The sequence below is a fragment of the Chinchilla lanigera genome, unplaced genomic scaffold (genome assembly GCF_000276665.1).
Source record: "Chinchilla lanigera isolate Chin_1 unplaced genomic scaffold, ChiLan1.0 scaffold00093, whole genome shotgun sequence".
NCBI classification, from domain to species: Eukaryota; Metazoa; Chordata; class Mammalia; order Rodentia; family Chinchillidae; genus Chinchilla; species Chinchilla lanigera.
In genome coordinates, this window is record NW_004955494.1 from 1,017,346 (window position 1) to 1,034,617 (window position 17,272).

The 17,272-nt window shown below is 39.8% G+C and overlaps 2 gene segments (V, D, J or C); both read right to left on the reverse strand.

Annotated features, from left to right (window-relative positions):
- The window catches only part of LOC102010596, a gene marked incomplete in the record, with an annotated part of 115,445 nt that overhangs the window by 17,251 nt on the left and 80,922 nt on the right, over positions 1-17,272 (reverse strand).
- Positions 16,520-17,128, reverse strand: LOC102009956. The segment is given in 2 exon segments: positions 16,520-16,840; positions 16,978-17,128. Coding segments are annotated over 2 exon segments (441 nt in total).

Here is a 17,272-nt window from a genome sequence, read left to right on the forward strand (position 1 = left end):
GGCTTCTGGGCAGAAATGGAACACCAAATTAATATTCCACCTGACAGTTCATCTCAGAGCCTTACCTTACCATGGCCCATGTCTAAGGCATGGACACGTTTCTGTGCTCACAGGTAGTGGGCAGAGGCTTAGGAAGACAGGTTGAGAAGCCTGGATAACAGGTGATGTATCTGTGATGTCACTTATCATATCTTTGCTTTGCCTCCTTGCAGTGGGGTATTCATAGGACTGCTATTTTAGTGAGAAGGGTAGACTTTTGAACTAGCATCTGTAGATGCTGTGTGCACTGGGCTGATAGCCACAGGAAGGTATTCTTGGCAGAAAAAAACATTTTGAGGAAGGGGATTTTTGGATTGGCTCTTGTGCCTCTGACTCTATCTTAAAGAGAATATCCAAGGGCAGGACGATTCCCTGTACCTGAAGCTCACACATTAGGCTTTTCATGATATTATGTGCTCCTACTCACAGCCTCAGATCAGCTTTCTTCAAAGTATTAGGAACCAGGAAGAGGAAGGTGTTGTAGGTAAGGATCGTTACCCATTCATAGATGAGTACAGTAGGTTCAGATACAGCTGCTTAAACTCAACTTGGGCATCTATGCTGTTCTTGATACCCTTTACTCTGAGCGATGGATTCCTTTGTCCACCACTCCAAGGCATTTTCCTAGCTTGTGTTTGGTGTTTAGCCTACAAACTCTTGCTTTTCACTTACAATAAACATGAAGTTTTTGTGTTCTTATTGTCTAAGTCAAATATTATATAAGTCTTTCATAGACCTTCTTTCATTTGGTTGTGACAATCATAGCTTTAGATGAAGAATCTAAAACTTGAAGTTTAAGTGACTTCTCCAGACAGGCTTGGATGAGAAATGCAAAGATGATATCAGAACCTCTTCTCATCTTCAAACTAAGTTTATTTCCCACTACACTGCTACATGATGGAGTCTTTCCAGGCTCCTAATAGTCTGAAAAGTACACTTTGGTCAGATTCTACATTACTGTTTTCTTTTTGTATCAAGTATGACCAGATCAAGTTTTTTTTCCTCACATCTTAGTCAACCCTTGGCTCCAGTATCCTTATCTAGACTTTTGTTTTTCTGGTGGTACTAGGGCCTGAATCCAAGGCCTTTGCACTGAGCTGCACCCTCTATCCATTATTTTACTCTATTTTATTTTTTATTTTTTGAGACAAGTTCTTACTAAATTGCAAGTTGCCCAATGTGGGCTCAAACATATGATCCTCCTGCCCTGGCCCCCCAGAGCACTAGGATTGCAAGTATATACCACCATGCCCAGATTTTACAGCCAGGTTATTAAATTTCAGGCTGTCTTTGCCCCAAAGCCAAGATCTCTTCCAGTATTTATTAGTATCTCCCTAATAGCGTTTCTGTTCATCCAATAAGAAACTGTTTTCTTGGATATCTCATCCTGGGAATCACCAAAAGTGAAGAGGATGCTCTGTGACCCAGAAAAGTCTGAAGAGTGAGACAAAGGCTTGGAAGCTCAGAGCAGTCATAACAATCAGCTGACTGGAGTCACTCCCACCTCACCCTGCCTTGTCTCCTCCTCATCTTCAACCCTTGAAGTGTCATTTGCATATTTCATTGGTTCTTCCAGTTTCACACACCACACAGAGGTGAATGGGGAAGTCTCTAGCACGTGACGCTTTAAGGTTGTTTAAAGATAGATTGATTCCTGTCCTGTAAGAATGAGTCTTTCTGTTACCACCACAGCCACTCCTTATCCATTCCCTGCTGGGACTACTGGACCTGCTTAGGTGATTGAGGAGTAAGCAATAAGGAGTCAGTCCAGGGTCTAGGAGCAGTATCCTTGTGGGCTATTGTTATTGTCCCACCTGTGAATTCCATGAAGCATAGTCTGATGCTTGGTGTTTATAACTGTTTTGCTGAATCACATTAGGTTCAGGTTGAACCCCACAAACCAGGTGTGGTCATATGTCCAATTGGTAAGCTGGTCTCATTCTAGTCATAAAGAGTCAAGACTCTGCCATCCATCTGGAAGGGAGCCAACTGGTGAGTGCACCTCCTTTAGGTCAGCTTGATCAAAAGCATCTTCTTTTGGATTTCAAGGCTCAGAACTGAGGGGGTCCATCCACACAAATACCAAAAACAATTCCAATCTGAGAACTTCCTACCTCAAGGCCACCACGTTTGAGCAGGTGGTTCTGGACTTTGCCTCTAAAGAATCCACAGCATCTGTTCCATTTCCCAGTCCCGGGTAAGGCAGCAGAGGGGCACGGCACATATTATGGTGTTCCTTCCTGTTTAAACATACAGCTTTGTTCAAACATAAACTTGAGAGTTTTGTTTTCTTCCTATGGAACAATCCAGTTAATTTCTTAGTGAGCTTAGATAATCTAAAGTCAAATCTTTGTAGATTTTTTTTTTTGATCCAAGGAATCTATTGCATTTTGACAAGCTTTCCTTTTGAAAAGTCATGCTTATTTAATCATTAAATATTGACTGGATTCCCATGATATTCCAGAAGTTCTAAGCTCTAAGAAAATAGCAGCAAAGAAGATAGAAAAGGTCCTCACTTTCATGGCATTTATGTGTTCATCCATACTCATATGAGGAAGTATAGATGTGACATGTTTCATTTCAGAAGTAGCAATTAGGTGTTATTAAAACAAGGTATAGTGTTTATATGGTATGAGATACAGGTAGGGTGATCAGAAAGGTTTTCCTTGGGGAAATGACATTTGAGTCAAGACCTGAATAAGGAAGAACTAGCCATGGGAAGGTGGGCTAAGAAGTCTTTCACAATTCCCTTCTGAATCTGTAGTAAAACCAAGCCAATACATACAACTAACTGCTTTTTTCAGTTAAATAACCTTGTCCCCATAGCATATGGATACATACTTTGCCATTGGTTTTGATTGCAAAAACTTATGACCTGAGAAATGGACCCGAATGCCTTTAAATAGTCTTATAAAGATTACTATAAATGATTTTTTAAATGAAATGACATTTATGAAATATTGATGATTTGAGAAAATAAATTCTACTCTGTTTTGTTTGTATTGTTCTTAGGCTATTTTGTAAATGGATGCCTGTTTATTAATATGTTTTCCTTCTTTTATTTCTTAAAATAAAAAAAAGAGAAAATACATTCTAAAATGGCCATTATCAAGTGATCTAATTCTATTCAACCAGGTTGATTTTACTTTTCCCCACTTTCATTATCTGTAAATTTTACAGTGAAACTCAGATTTGATGTAATTAAAACAACAAAAAGAAAAAATTTCATAAAATATACAATTTTTAAGGGAATGTGATACTTAACCTTAAAAAGGATTTGTTAATGTTAAAATGTTAATTATGACAGTGATAAATAAATTTAGGTACTATCTATATGTCTTGTATTTACCAGGCACAGTGTTCTATACTTTACAGGGATAACTTCTCCTTCTATAACAAGCCCTCATTCAACAGATCTCATTTTTATCCTAATTTTGTACGAGTGAAGCCAAGGCATACAGAACTTGTGCAACTTGTTTGTGCCTACACCTAGCGATGAAGGAGTAGAATAGAATTTTAAGCTCGGGCCTGTCTGTGGCAGAGGTCAAGTCCTTAACCACAGTTCTACAACTCCTAAGAGGCAATTTTGCTATATTATATAGGTAGGTGCTCTCTAATGCAAGGCTTACCTCTAGGCGACTTTATTGAGCTCAGAGGGACACAGGAGCATGAAGCAGGGAGGGAAGCCAGCACTGAGGCAGGAAGCTAGCAGGACTTTAAATTAGGTTAGGTCACTTGCTCAGGGCCAAATAGTGCACAAGCTGGAGTCCAGATGTGGAACTGAGGCAGGGAGCTAACAGGACTTTAAAGTAACCGCCAGATTGCAAGCAAACAGGCAATGTACCTTTTGGTGTTGAAAGGGGGAAAAAAAGCCAATGGTTATTCAAAGAGGCAAGCCGATGCACTCCTCTGAGCAAAAAGCCAATGGTTAATCAAAGCAGCAAGCCGGCTCACTCCCTGAGATAAGCAAGCAGGATATGCACAGAAACCAGAGGGTTCCGCAGAGTAAAATGCCTCCTTTGTGCAGGGTGACCCTGTCTGTGTCTGTGTTTCTTTCTTATAACAAGCTATTATTTTAGCCTTAAAACAAACCCATGTGTGATTTCCATTTGTATTCAACCAAGCCCCTGTGCTAGCTGGTGAGAGCAGGTATGCATTAGATAAAATGTGTATCAACAAAGATCCCTATGGTTTTGAGATTGAGTGGAAGGTATAGAAGACCTACTGCGCCAGATCTAGGATGGAGCTGCATAGAACCAGGAGATGGGACACAGGAAAGCCAGGATCTCCGAAGAGCACCATACTTACTTAAAAGACAAGATAGGAAGCAAATCTCAAAGCAAGTAAAATCAATAAGGAATATTATTTATTGGTCTAGAGTTCAGGTAAATGTTTTTAAAAATTTCCCCTGATTATTTATGGTCTTTGAGTAGGCAGCACATTGTGGTTTTGGATAGACAGTTTGTGTGGCCAAGACACATACTGAGAATCATGTAATAAAATGGAATCAGGTCTGTAGCATCCTAAAATACTTCTCAGAGGCAAAAATAAACATTTCCCGGGGAACCCACCCATAGCTGAGTATTTAAAGAGTTCTCAGAGATGAATTCACAATATCAAATTACATAACACAGAAGGAAATGAGCTTCTCCATCCCGGAAGTCAGTATATACTACCAAGAACGCCAGATGTAAAAAGGTACTAGATGTTAGCATTATCAGTAAAAGTTCCAAGAAGATGTTTAATATCCTCAAAGAAATAAAACAATTTAGAAATGCACAAGGAGAACACTGGCTTTGAAAAATGGCTACTAATATTTTTATAAGAGCCAAGAAAGTTAAAATTACTTTCATGTTAATAAAGGGCTTATTGAGGCAGAGATGTAACTTAATAAACTGAACAGTAGTTCTTAAGAAATCACCTGGAATGTGGAACAGAGAGGCAAAAAGAGGAAATGTATGCCTGAAAAAGTAAAAAGATTAGACAATGGGAATGAAAGAGGAATGTAGGAGAGATTTACTGGTTGACCCTAGGGGCAGGTAGTCTCTTCCACGAAAGCAGAGCAACTGGACGTATAGATGGAAGTCCCCACCCTGTGAAAGTTTTCCTTCACCACCACCTTTAAGAATCACAGGTGTGTTAGCCTGCAGTATTTATTCCAGAATAACGTGTGACCCAGCCGGAAAACAGGTCCATGATATTCACCTAAAAATAGATGAATTAAATAAAACTCTGGGTATGGATTGAGGGTAAGGAGGAGAATGTAGAAGTGGGAATACCACGAGATTTGGAGATATGCATTCAAAATTGATTATTCCCTCTTCTAGCCATGCTGGAGTCTTTCTTCTTTATATGTTCTATATAATAATGGACTGTACTGTGCATGTCTGATTTGGTCATTGTGCAGATTAAATAACCCCTGGATCTGAATGCCATATGAGGTCTTCATGAGCCAGAAGCAGCTTTTTAAGGAAGAACAGTTGTCAGCAGGTATAAGAGAGGAGGGCTTTACACCTAAACTTTGCTTTTCCTTGTAGGAAATTTTTCTAGTTGGCCTTGGAAGGCCTCCCACTTTGTCATTTGTAGTTCTCAAGGATAACTGCAGGAATCCAGCATTCTTAGGCAAGGAGGAGATGGCCGGGAGAGTTTGACCCTATTCAGGCCACTTCAAAACAGAATGTCCTTCGGCACTATAGCACAGCATGTCCTGTTGCTCTAGAGCAGGAAGCCCAGAGTGCGTCTTAGTGCGCTTTTCACTGGGGTTCCCCAGAGGTGGTACAAGTGAGACATGTGCAGGTGAGCTTATATCCACCCCGGACAGCATGCCCAAATCTTGGGAGAGTGAGCACTCCCTGTATCCCAGACCTCCACTCTCCCTTGCTGCACTGTGAACTTGCTTCTCACTGCTTTGTGATTTTTTTTTTTATTGAGGAGTAAGATATAAGAGGCTTCACAGATCATCTCTGTGTGCTACTGGCTTTGGAGAACAACCGAGTTGGCTAAGTCTATGATCAAGCAACAGGAAGCACTCATCACAGCCCTGCTCTGTTACCAAATCTCCCTTCCATTGGCCTAAGTTTTACAGATTACACAGTAACACTGTGTAACTGACCAGAGCAGCACTATCAATTTCAATATACCTAAAGTCAAATTCAAGGCCCAAAGAGGCCCAAGCATTACAATTCTTTCTTCATGATGGATGATACAGGTGCATGAGTTTATTTCTCGATTTAAAAGAGATATTCCAGCATACTCTAGACCTCTGCAATACCTAAGCTCACTAATACGGCATGGCTGGTCTCTAAAAACTTTGCAACTTCTACATGATCTGGCATGCATATGTCATACTGAGACGTTTAATAATCTGCTTTATAGTCCTATTCACTAAGAACAATCAGTATATCTTCAGTGCAATAGACCATCGCTATCAAGATGTTTAAGGTCCTTCCATAATATTTCGTGATAGAGAACAGGCCACCCATATAGGCTTGTGATAAAATAATAGAAAATAGGATAAATATATCTAGGAGATAGGACAGCTAAAGGGCATTTCTGACCCCACTGCTTGAAGGCAAATTTCATCTGTTTGTCTCTACTGAGTATTCCTAACCATTCTTCGGGGTGAAATTGTATCCTCAGCATCCCAGGAGCTGCTCTTGCTGTCTGTGTTGAAAGCCTGCAGAGAGCCGTACAGATTTCCTCTCCGTCCCCAGTGTACATTCAAACCCATGCTTGCCCATAAATGCATGTACATCTCTCTCCACACAGGAGCTGTGGCTCACCTCATCCATCTTACTGGAGGCCTCAGGCTCTCCTAGGGACAGCTGAGTCAGAAGTAGCTGAAGTTCTTGCTCAGATCTTTGATCTGCGCCTAGCACTGTGTCCAAAGCACAGCAGTAGTAGAAGCTGATGTCTTCAGGGTGCATGCTGCTCACAGTCAGAATTGAAAATGTTAGGTTGGAGTGGCTGATGGGAAACTTGTCCTTGGCAAATCGACTCTCATATGTGGCTTCAGACCCTTGCTTTTCAGTTTCAAACAGCACCAAGCTCTATTCCAAGAGCCGATGGTACCAGAACATTAGGAAGACTTGGATTGTCATGGAGGTCCTACTTTGACCGATGTCTCTGCTCAACTATTGCTGAATGGTAACACCGAACACAAAGATTAGTTCCAGAATGACACACCAGCTTGGGGTCAAACCGGCAGGAAGATTTCAACTTTATTTACTCTATACCACCTCAGCTCCCAAAGGACCCAAAGCACTGCCTCCTTTTTTGTTTTGTCTCCTTTCTTATTCTGTCAGGGTTCGTAGTCTCACCTCTCACCCTCATCTTCTATCTGGTGGCTTTAGAATTTGGGGGTAGAAAATCTCCCCACACCTCTGCTCAGCATTAACATTAGCCCCAGATTTCCCATGGGGCAAGATCCCTACTTTGTAGCAGGAAAGTCCACATCTTTGAGCTGTGAATTTTTTTTTTTTTTGCCCCTGAGAAAAGTCACTAAGAACTCAAACTCCAGTTTATCTTTCCTCACAATGATGTAGTTGCTTTGCTACCTGCTATTGTTTTCTTCTCTTCTAGTAGGAGGTAGTTTCTGTAAAACTTGGAGCATTATTCTGCCCTCTAGTGGTTCTGTGTGGCCCTTCACTTAGGATGGGCATTTATTCACAAGGCATCCCAGCATGCATCTGGCACATGCCCATCAGTTATCCAAGTCCTCATCCATCATTATGGATGTGCTACTTGTATGTGCCACTCTGGGAATGCAAGCAAGATGGATTGCAATATTGACTCCAAAGAGCTAAAGGTAAAATTTTAAGGTATAAAGAAACTTTACAACAGAATTTCAACTGTCTACAACATCACTGCTGTCGTCCTACACTGAACGTATTAGTCCTCCTCCAACATACATCTACCAATAAAGTAACTCTTATTTCTGAATTCCATTCTTCCAGTCGATGGAATTTTCGCTTTTGTTGGGCTTCAGACTCAGGAATTCAGTGAGCCTCTTTTCTCCTCACTTCATTTGTTAATTCACAAATTAAACACATCACATGTGTTTCCTTCATTTCAGTTATCACATTCACAATGACTTTCTTTCTCTCCACTTAATTCCTGGTCATTTGTAATAAGGTTCTTTCTATTCTAGTTCAGTTTAATATGAATTATGAAACAGATTAATCCCTGTGTAGAACTTGACCACAGTACTACAACTCTTTTCTAGTATTTATTGACTTCTCATCCTGTTTTCTCCTACCATGCTAACTACTTAAATACTTTATTTTGCATAAAGGCAAAGCTCATTTTTTAACACTTACTCGGTGATTTGCATATATTGGTCTATGAACTGGCTATGTTTTCAGGTTACTGTTATCACTATTTTTAAACTTTTGATTCAGATGAGTGGATTTCATTTTGGCAGATTTGTACATGCACATAATACACTTTGATCATTTTCACAACCCACCTCCTAGTACTTTTGCATTTTGGAGAGTGTTTCTTTTGTTTGTTTGTTTGTTTTGGTTTTTCTCTGGTACCAGGAATGGAACTCACAACCTTGCGCTTGCCCCGCAGGCACTGTGCCACTGAGCTAAATCCCCAGCCCCTGGAGAATGTTTCAATGTGCATATTTTGCTCATATTCTTTTCCCTATAACCCCTCTCCCCTTCCCCTCCATTTTATTCCCGTCCTCTTGTTTAATCATAGCCTCCCTCCTACTTTCTTGTCATCTGTTTTTTAGATTCCACGTATTAGGGAGAACATGCAATGGCTGTCTTTTTGAGTCTGGCTTATTTGGCTCAACACAATGGTCTCCAAGTCCATCCATTTTCTTGCAAATGTTAGAATTTTGTTCTTCTTTGTGGCTACCTGTGCATATATGGCACTTTGTCTTTATCCATTCATTTGTTGATAGGCTGGCTCTGTATTGGCTATTGTTATCTCTCTTTTCACAAATTTACAAATTAGGAAATCTTACCTAGGAGTCTTTTTTTTTTAATGACCGGGTCTTGCTAAGTAGTGCAGTCTGGCTTTGAACTTGCTTATGTACCCCAGGCTGGCCTTGATCCTCCTGCTTCAGCCTGCTGAGTGCTAGGATTGCAGGCATGTGCCATGCCTGGCAGTGTTACCTAGGAGTCTTAACCTGCTAAAGGTCACATAATCCAAGAAGTGACAAAGTGAAGTCTCAAACCCATGTCTACGTGATCCTAATGCCCAACATTCATTGTAATACTATCAAGGATTGCTTCACTTTTGCAGTGCTCTATACATTATGAACCTTGGATATTGTCAAAGGTATGTCTGAATTTAGTTTCATCCTTCCGGATATAGTTGGAATTTTTAATTTAATTTAATTTAATTTTTTACTGGTACATTGGCTCTGTTTATTTACTTTTTAAAGAAAAGTATTTTTATTGGTGCATTTTATTTTTTTATTTTATTTTAAAAAGAGTAATAAATGAGAAACAAACAAACAGAGAAATAGAACAGTAGCACATACCAGTATCACAAACATAAACAAATCAAAGCAAGAACATTCAGTGTGATACAGAGTCTCAAAACAAAATAAAACAAATCAACCATGATTGGTGCATTTTAGGTGTATATAATGATTACATTCATCATGGGGATTTTGTACCGTACATTATATAACTTGATTCTTATTTTTTTCCCTTTCCTCTACTCTCCCTTCAACCCATCTTCCCATCCTTATTTACAAAAGCTTTGTTTCCATTTTTTCCTTCTTTTCTCTTTTTTTAACTTTTCACTTCCTTCCTTTCCCTTTCCCCATCCCTTGTTTCCCTGCCCATTTGACATTTTCTTCCTATTTCACAATAGCTATCACACATTTTGGTCCTTATTTGCACTTTTGGTTTCTCACACCAGAGAAGCAATGCAGTTTTTACACATGTGTATCCCATTTATTTTGCTTAAGAGTATGGCCTCAAGGTGCATCCGTTTACCTAGAAATGTCTCAAGCATATCCTTCTTTATGGCAGAGTAGTACTCCATTATATAGAAACACCACATCTTCTTTATCCATTCACCAGTAAATGGGCATTTGGGCTATATCCAAGATTTACCTATACAAACTGTACCACTATAAACACAGGTGTGCATATATCGCTTTGGTATGATGCTTTTAACTGTTTGGGAAGACACCAAGAAGGGAAATAGCTGGGTCAAACAGAACCTCTAGTCATAGATTTTTGAGGAATCTCCACACTGATTACCATAGTGGATGCACCAGTCTGCACTCCCACCAACAGTGGAGAAGGGTTCTTTTTTCCCCACGGCCTCACCAGCATTTGTTATTGGTCGATTTCTTGGTAATAGCTGTTTTTTCTGGGGTAAGATGAAATATCAGCATTTGGTTTAATTTATATTTCTCAAATGACCAATGATATTGAACATTTTTTCATATGCTTTTTTGCCATTTCTATTTCTTCATCAGAGAAGTGTTAATTCATTTCAGATGCCCGTTTTTGGATGGGGTCTTTACATTTGATGAGTCTGATTTTTTTGAGTTCTTTATATATTCCAGTTAGTCCTTTGTCTGAGGAACAACTGGCAAAAATGGTTGGATTTTTTTCCAAAGGCATATAACTCGGTTAAATTCAGACTTAAAATTGCTTTCCTTTGCAACAGCCAGTGGCTGAAATCATTGTTCAGTTCTTTTAGCTTTAGATATTGCTAACTGAAGTATCACTTCCACATGAACAACTCAGACATCACCCAGAGTTTTTGGGCAGTTTATATGTACATATGGGCTTGCTGGTCCTTCATGGGTTTTTGTTTAACTGGAGCCCGATTACCAACAAAATGTTACCAGTATAAATACAGAAAAGGGGGGCTGGGATATAGCTCAGTGGCACACCACCTGCTTGGCAAGTTTGAGGTCCTGAGTTCGATTCCCGGTAGCTAGAAAGAAAGACAGACAGAAGGAAAGAAAGGTTACTTTTCACCCAGATGTAGATATCCTGGTAACTTCTGCCTGCTCTTGGCTACTTTGCTATGCCTTTAAACTTTTTAATCCTATGTTTTTGCTTGCTATTTTTGGAGGATGTGCCCTATAAGAGTCGCCATGCCACTGCCACAATTATTTTATTTTTTTTTATGGACGCTTAATAATCAGCAGACCCTTATGGTCTGATTCTTTTCTATACGTGGTACTTCTAAATAATCTAGATTCTTTTTTGGCTGGATCACCTTCTTCAGTACGAATCTGAAGTTTTGATAGACCATGAAACTAATGCTAGAATTTATGAATGAATTACTGAAACATATTGTGCAGCGGATCCACAGCCTGTATCTGGCGGTATTAGAAAATGTGCCTATTTCAGTCTTGACTGGTTGCTAATTAGTTCCTCTGCCTGGTTGTGATCTCAGGACTTTGTCGCTATTTTAAATTAGCTTTCTATTTTCTGGCCCTCATGATTTCATTTCATTTTAGTTTGCTCTCTCAGTTTGCTGGGAGCAGGCTATTCAGTAATTTCCTAAAAAAAAAGTGAATAGAAGTAAAAGTTTTGGATTGTAACATAAATAAAATGCCTTTTTCTTTACATTTTATTAATTGTTGGGTTAAGAATCTATGTTGAAAACTATTTTCTATCAAAATTTTATAGATATTTATTGATATATATATATATATTTTTTTTTTTTTTTTTGTACCATGAATCAAACTCAAGACCTTGTGCTTACCAGGCAGTTACTTGTGCTGCTGAGCTATATCCCCTGCTGCAATTATTTTTTAAAAATTCAGTGTGAGAACTCTAATCTCATTCAGCTTTCTAATTTATTTATTGCTTTTCACTTATAGTTTAAAAACAGGACATTTTTCTTTATCTAAGGTAAATTTAACCCCCAGGATTTTGAAATTTTATTAAGTGATGCCTTCATTTTAGTTGCTCATGAGTTTCAATTGTGTTTATCAAACACAGAGCTGCGTTTTAAAATCTGGAGGCTCGTGTTTTCCATTTACGGTATTGTTTGTGGTAGTATCATTTTTGTGATATTTCTTCTTTGACAGCCTTAAAGATTCTTTTCCTGTTCCCTTTTTCTGCAGTTCCCTTGGACAGCTATTGGATCTTCTGTGTTGGTGCTTTAAACCACCTATGATTCTTTTCATGTTTTCTGTTGCTCATCTTCTTGTTCTCTTTTCTAGGGTGCTGTATTTACTTCTTTCTTGACCCTTATTTTAAACTCTCTGTGTATTGGGGTCAGAGATTGAACACAAGGCCTCAGGCATGCTAGGCAAGTGCTCTTTTAAAAAGATAATTTGTTTTTCTTTTAAACGTAATTTATTTTGACTCTCTGAAAAGTTTCCATATATTTTCACTGAAATGTATTTATTCTCTAATTCATTTTGTGATATTAAGAATGAAATATTTCTTATATTTCTGAGGCTAACAATAAAGTGTTTATATGATTGCTATTTGAAATGTTTTTCTTTCCTTGTTATGTCTACTTGCCTCAGTTTCTTTTATTTCCTACTTTTTAATTCTCTTTCTCTCTCTCACTCACTCTCTCTTTTGCTAGAAATTCCATCCATACTCTGATGATCCCTGTGATCCCTGACTGCGTGTGTGTTCATTTCTAAGGGTGAAGTAGTAAAACCTTGCTGGGTACCTAGGAACAGGGCTGGTCCTTACTTACCAGCAGTTTTCATGTGAAAAGACAAGGCAGGGCACCTGGCATTTGGTGAGGGCCACTCAAAGGTCAGTATGGGGAAACACAAAATCACAAGATGGCAGTACTTTGGCACAGGCTGTGGGATGAAGCAGTTCTGGGAGCAGCGGGTTCTGTGTCAACAGAACCCCAGCCAGGTGCATTTCCTGATACCCTAATATAAGTAAATTCTCTACCAAGGTCAATGCTGGTGAGTGCGGATAACTTATATAACCAAGGTCATTACTGGCGCATGATGCCTCTGTGTACTTTGGTATAAATGTAGACTAATCAGTGAGGATTGCTGAGAGAGGGGAAGATGAAGGAGCCAAGGACTGCTGTTCTCATGGGCAGCTCAGGGCCTAAGGACTATTGTGTGTGTATACCACCAGAAAGCACAGGACCAGCTAAGCAGATGGACTAGGGTTCAGGGGCTGAATGAAAGCTGTTAGATCTTTCCATGTCTCTCTGCGTCTCTTTTTAAGCCACTTGACTCTCAAGCGAATCTCCCCAGCCTGGGCCAGGTCAGTCACTTGTGGAAGTCTCTTTTTCTGGAAAACTCAGTTTCTTCAAATAAGAACGTTTAATTATGCTGTGGTTGGGTAGCTGACTACTTGTTCTACGCCAAAGCAGGTATAGAGGTGATAAGAGACAAGTTTTTGTGGCTTTCTGGCATCTCTGCACATCTGGTGTCAACTTTTCTTTTGGACTCTGTTGTCGAGAATGTTTGTATAGCAGTCAACCCTAGATGACGGAGACAAGGTTTGTTTCCTATCCAGGATAATAAAACTAACGTCTCCCTCTGGAGCAAAGGTTGATTGGGTTGGTAGTAGAATAGAATTTTCTAAGCTCTTGGACCATCAGCTGTGACTCAAACCTGTTACCTATGCAACAGGCAGCAGCCACTCAGCATCACTTTGGGGGACCTTGGGATGGAGGACTGAGGGAAACTTACAGATACTCGAAGCTCGTACTGCTGCTGCACTGAGCGCATCACAGTGTTTTGTCTCTGATCCAGTGGACAAACATTCTTTGCCCACCTGTCTTCTGGTGGCATCTATGGAACTGCAGCCTGGCAAAGTCTCATATTATTGATATTTCCGGACAAGAAGAACTGGGTCACTGACTATTTTAGATGATGCATCTCATGCATTCGCTTTGTTTTCCACCCTGTGTCTCATCTTCCCTCTTAACGTGCTGTGCAATCCCAATTTACTTTCTCTGAATCATCTCTGGAGAGCAGATTGCCTGCTGCTGATGTCTTCCCCATTATTCAGGTGGCCTGTGAAGCGTGGGGATAAAGAATTTCTGTTCAGTCATAAATTACTCCCCTAGAGCATTATTTTATGGCTTAAATCTCATCTACAGACTCTCTCTGGTAGTGATTTTTGAGAAATAAAATGGAACGGGGAATATAATAACATTTCATGGAACATCAAATACAGTTTCAGTGTTCAAATACAGACAAGCAATAATTTTAGATCTAGGAGCTATCAGTTAATAAGTTTAACATCAGCCCTTTTCTTAACCCCATCATACAGACTCATAAAATGTGTTTGCGACAGAATACTCAATGTGCAGGTCCCGAGCACTCAAAAGCAAGGTGACAAATAGTAGAAGGTAAGAACAGATCATTCACGTCAAGGCCTCTGAAAACCTGCTGTTATATTAGATGTGAATACATCATTTGAAAACCAGAGCAGCTCTATTTACAGGTTTAAGTAGTTCTGTCTTATAGGTTATTGGCCTGTGGCCATTTATTGAAATCCAGGATCTTTATGTTTAGCATTACTCACACGTCAGGGTTATTATATTTAAAAATAAATGACATGGGATATCTCAGTGATCTCCAGAGAATTAAAAATATGATTATTTCCTTTTTTCTCATTGTCCTTGTTCCTGCTCCCTCTACCTCCCCAGATTCCAGCCCAAATCTCTGCTCAAACTCTCATTCACTATGGAAGAACACATTATGTTTGATTTTCCGGATCACTTGATTAAAAGCCTTGTTTTCTTAGAGATTTAGGATAGCAGCTTCACCCTTCAGTGAAATTTTCAATCTCTAACAAGATGTGTCTCTATTGAAGGAGTGGTTTACATTGTGTGAATATTCCCTCTGCACTTTGGTAAATATAATGATGTTTTATGTTCCTTTAAGAGTCTACTCTGCGAACTCTTCTTAGAACTTTTTTTCCAATTTATTCCTAAACTCAAAGTTCTTATCCCAATGTACAACACATTTAACGTCCTTAGATGTTTATTTTTTGTGTGATATTTTATCTCTGCATATTGTCTATTTAGTTCACGTCCTTCCTCTCTGCAAGGTAAGAATGCATTGGAGGGACAGGTGACAATATGTCAGGAGAGGACCAGAGTCTGGGATGGTGCTCTTTGTGCCAGGAACCCATTGTAGGTGGTGACAATTGTAACGGGGCTGGAGATGGGCCCAGGTGGCACCGGGCATAGACACACTGTGCTTCAACCTGTTTTTTTTTTCTCTTCTGATTCATCTGCTGAGTCCGCGTGCTGCTTTCTGTGGAGAACAAAGAATGTGTGAGTAAATGTCACATTCTCAGATACACTGAGGACCCGCTGGACACAGAAGGGTATAGGTCAGATGTTTGGGTATTTAATGATGTTATGTGATAACGTGCTTCCTCTGCTCTGGATGTTGACTTCATACAGGAGGCCTGTAATTCCTGCTCAATGTTAGAGAAAGAATCTTCATTCCAGGGGCTGGGGATTTAGCTCAGCGGCCAAAGCGCCTGCCTGGCAAGCGCAAGGTCGTGAGTTTGGTTCCCGGTACCGGAGAAAAACCAAAAAAAAAAAAAAGAAAAAAAAAAAATCTTCATTCCAGTGTGATCGCTCACAAAAGCAAAACAGTATTTCTCCCCTTTTGATAGTCCCTTCTCTTGTTTACTAACATCCCAAATCAGCTCCTGTTTGATTGTTTATAGAAACTTAATCCTGAACATTATAATACACATTGATTTACTTTTTCATCTGACTTCCTCTGCTTAAAAGTGCAGCACTGAAATAAAATATGTTTTAATATGTCTATCTCATTGATAGTTTCGTACATCCCCTGACTCTTGGAATTTTTAATACCATTTACATTTCCTTTGTCTTTCCCAGTTATAAAAGGCTCAAATGTTTTCTGGAAGAATTGTCTGTTTCATTCTAAAAAACAAGGAAGCAGACATTTTCTCCTAGTGATTGTACAATTGTAGCTCGACCATTTTTTACCTCCCTCTCCACCATAATTTATTCTTACCCTGATTCTTTTTTCCAAGAAATCATAATTGATCAGAGAATCTGGATGAAGATTTTATAATCAGGGTTTTTCTTTTTTAAAAATGAATGATCAGAACCCACATTCTACAAACTTTCTCTTGAATAAACTTTTGAACAATAAAATTTGAGGCGTTTGGAATACATTGGTGCCCTCTAGTGACAAAGCACCAAAAGCAAAGATGCTGAACAAATTAAAAAAAAAAAAAATTATAAAAGAGACTAAGAAAAGAGAAAGCAAGAAAATTAATTTATAATAGTACAGCAGGGCTTCAGTGTGAATATATAAGAAGACTTCCACTTGTAGCGGTACAGCCATATAAATTTAGATTGGAAACAACACATACAGTTGAGCAGATGAACCTCCAGTGTCCTCTGATTTAGAAATGGGTGAACATGTCTTGTGTTCTGTTTGCTGAAGTGCATGCCTCTGGAGGTTCCTCCTTCATGGCCACCTTTCTGATGGGCACAAACACATCATAGGAGCCAGCGTCCAGCCTAAGTTCGAGTCCCTTCCTTCCTTTCTCTGCTCTTTTTGCTCAGAGAGGACATGGCTGTGCAGTGCTGTGGATAAACTGCTGGCACATGGAGGTCTGTTTGGTGCTGCCTGACTCCAGAATCAAGAAGCCCTCTTTCTTCTTTTGAGAGACGCTGTACCGGCCAGAGACATCGCCTTTGGCGTAACTCTCAACACCACAGGAGAAATGGATCAGCGGTGGTTCCAGACCGTCTTGTTGATACCAGCACATTCTTTCATGCTCCACATCCTGTGAGCATTCCAGGCAAATTTTCTCTCTTGTCCTTTGGGCTGGGTATCTTGGGGGTAATTTTGTGTCCACAGTGCCTGTGAGTAAAGCATAGAGGAGGGAGAACAGGGGTTGTTAGAAGCCTTGTAAGGGAAAGATCGTGTACTCCAGGTCTAGAAATACCAGGACAGAGTTTGCCACCAACCTTCAAACATGATCAACTTTCAGAACTCACCCACTCCCAGGAAACAAAACACCAAGCCACAGAGATGCCTGACTCCCACGGCTGTTTTGAAGAACACGCTGGTCTTTTCCGGCCGCCGATTGACTGTGATATCAGTGTTGCTGACCATGTGCAGGAGCCTCACCATCTTCTAGATTTCAGTCTGGTGGCACTAGAGAGTAAAGGGAGATCATGGGAGCACTGTGTGAGCGAGTGTGTAAGCGTGTGGGCACGTTTGTGTGCCTGGGGGTAACGCTGTATATGTCCTTATAGACTCAGTGCATTAAAAACATTTATTTTTAGATAT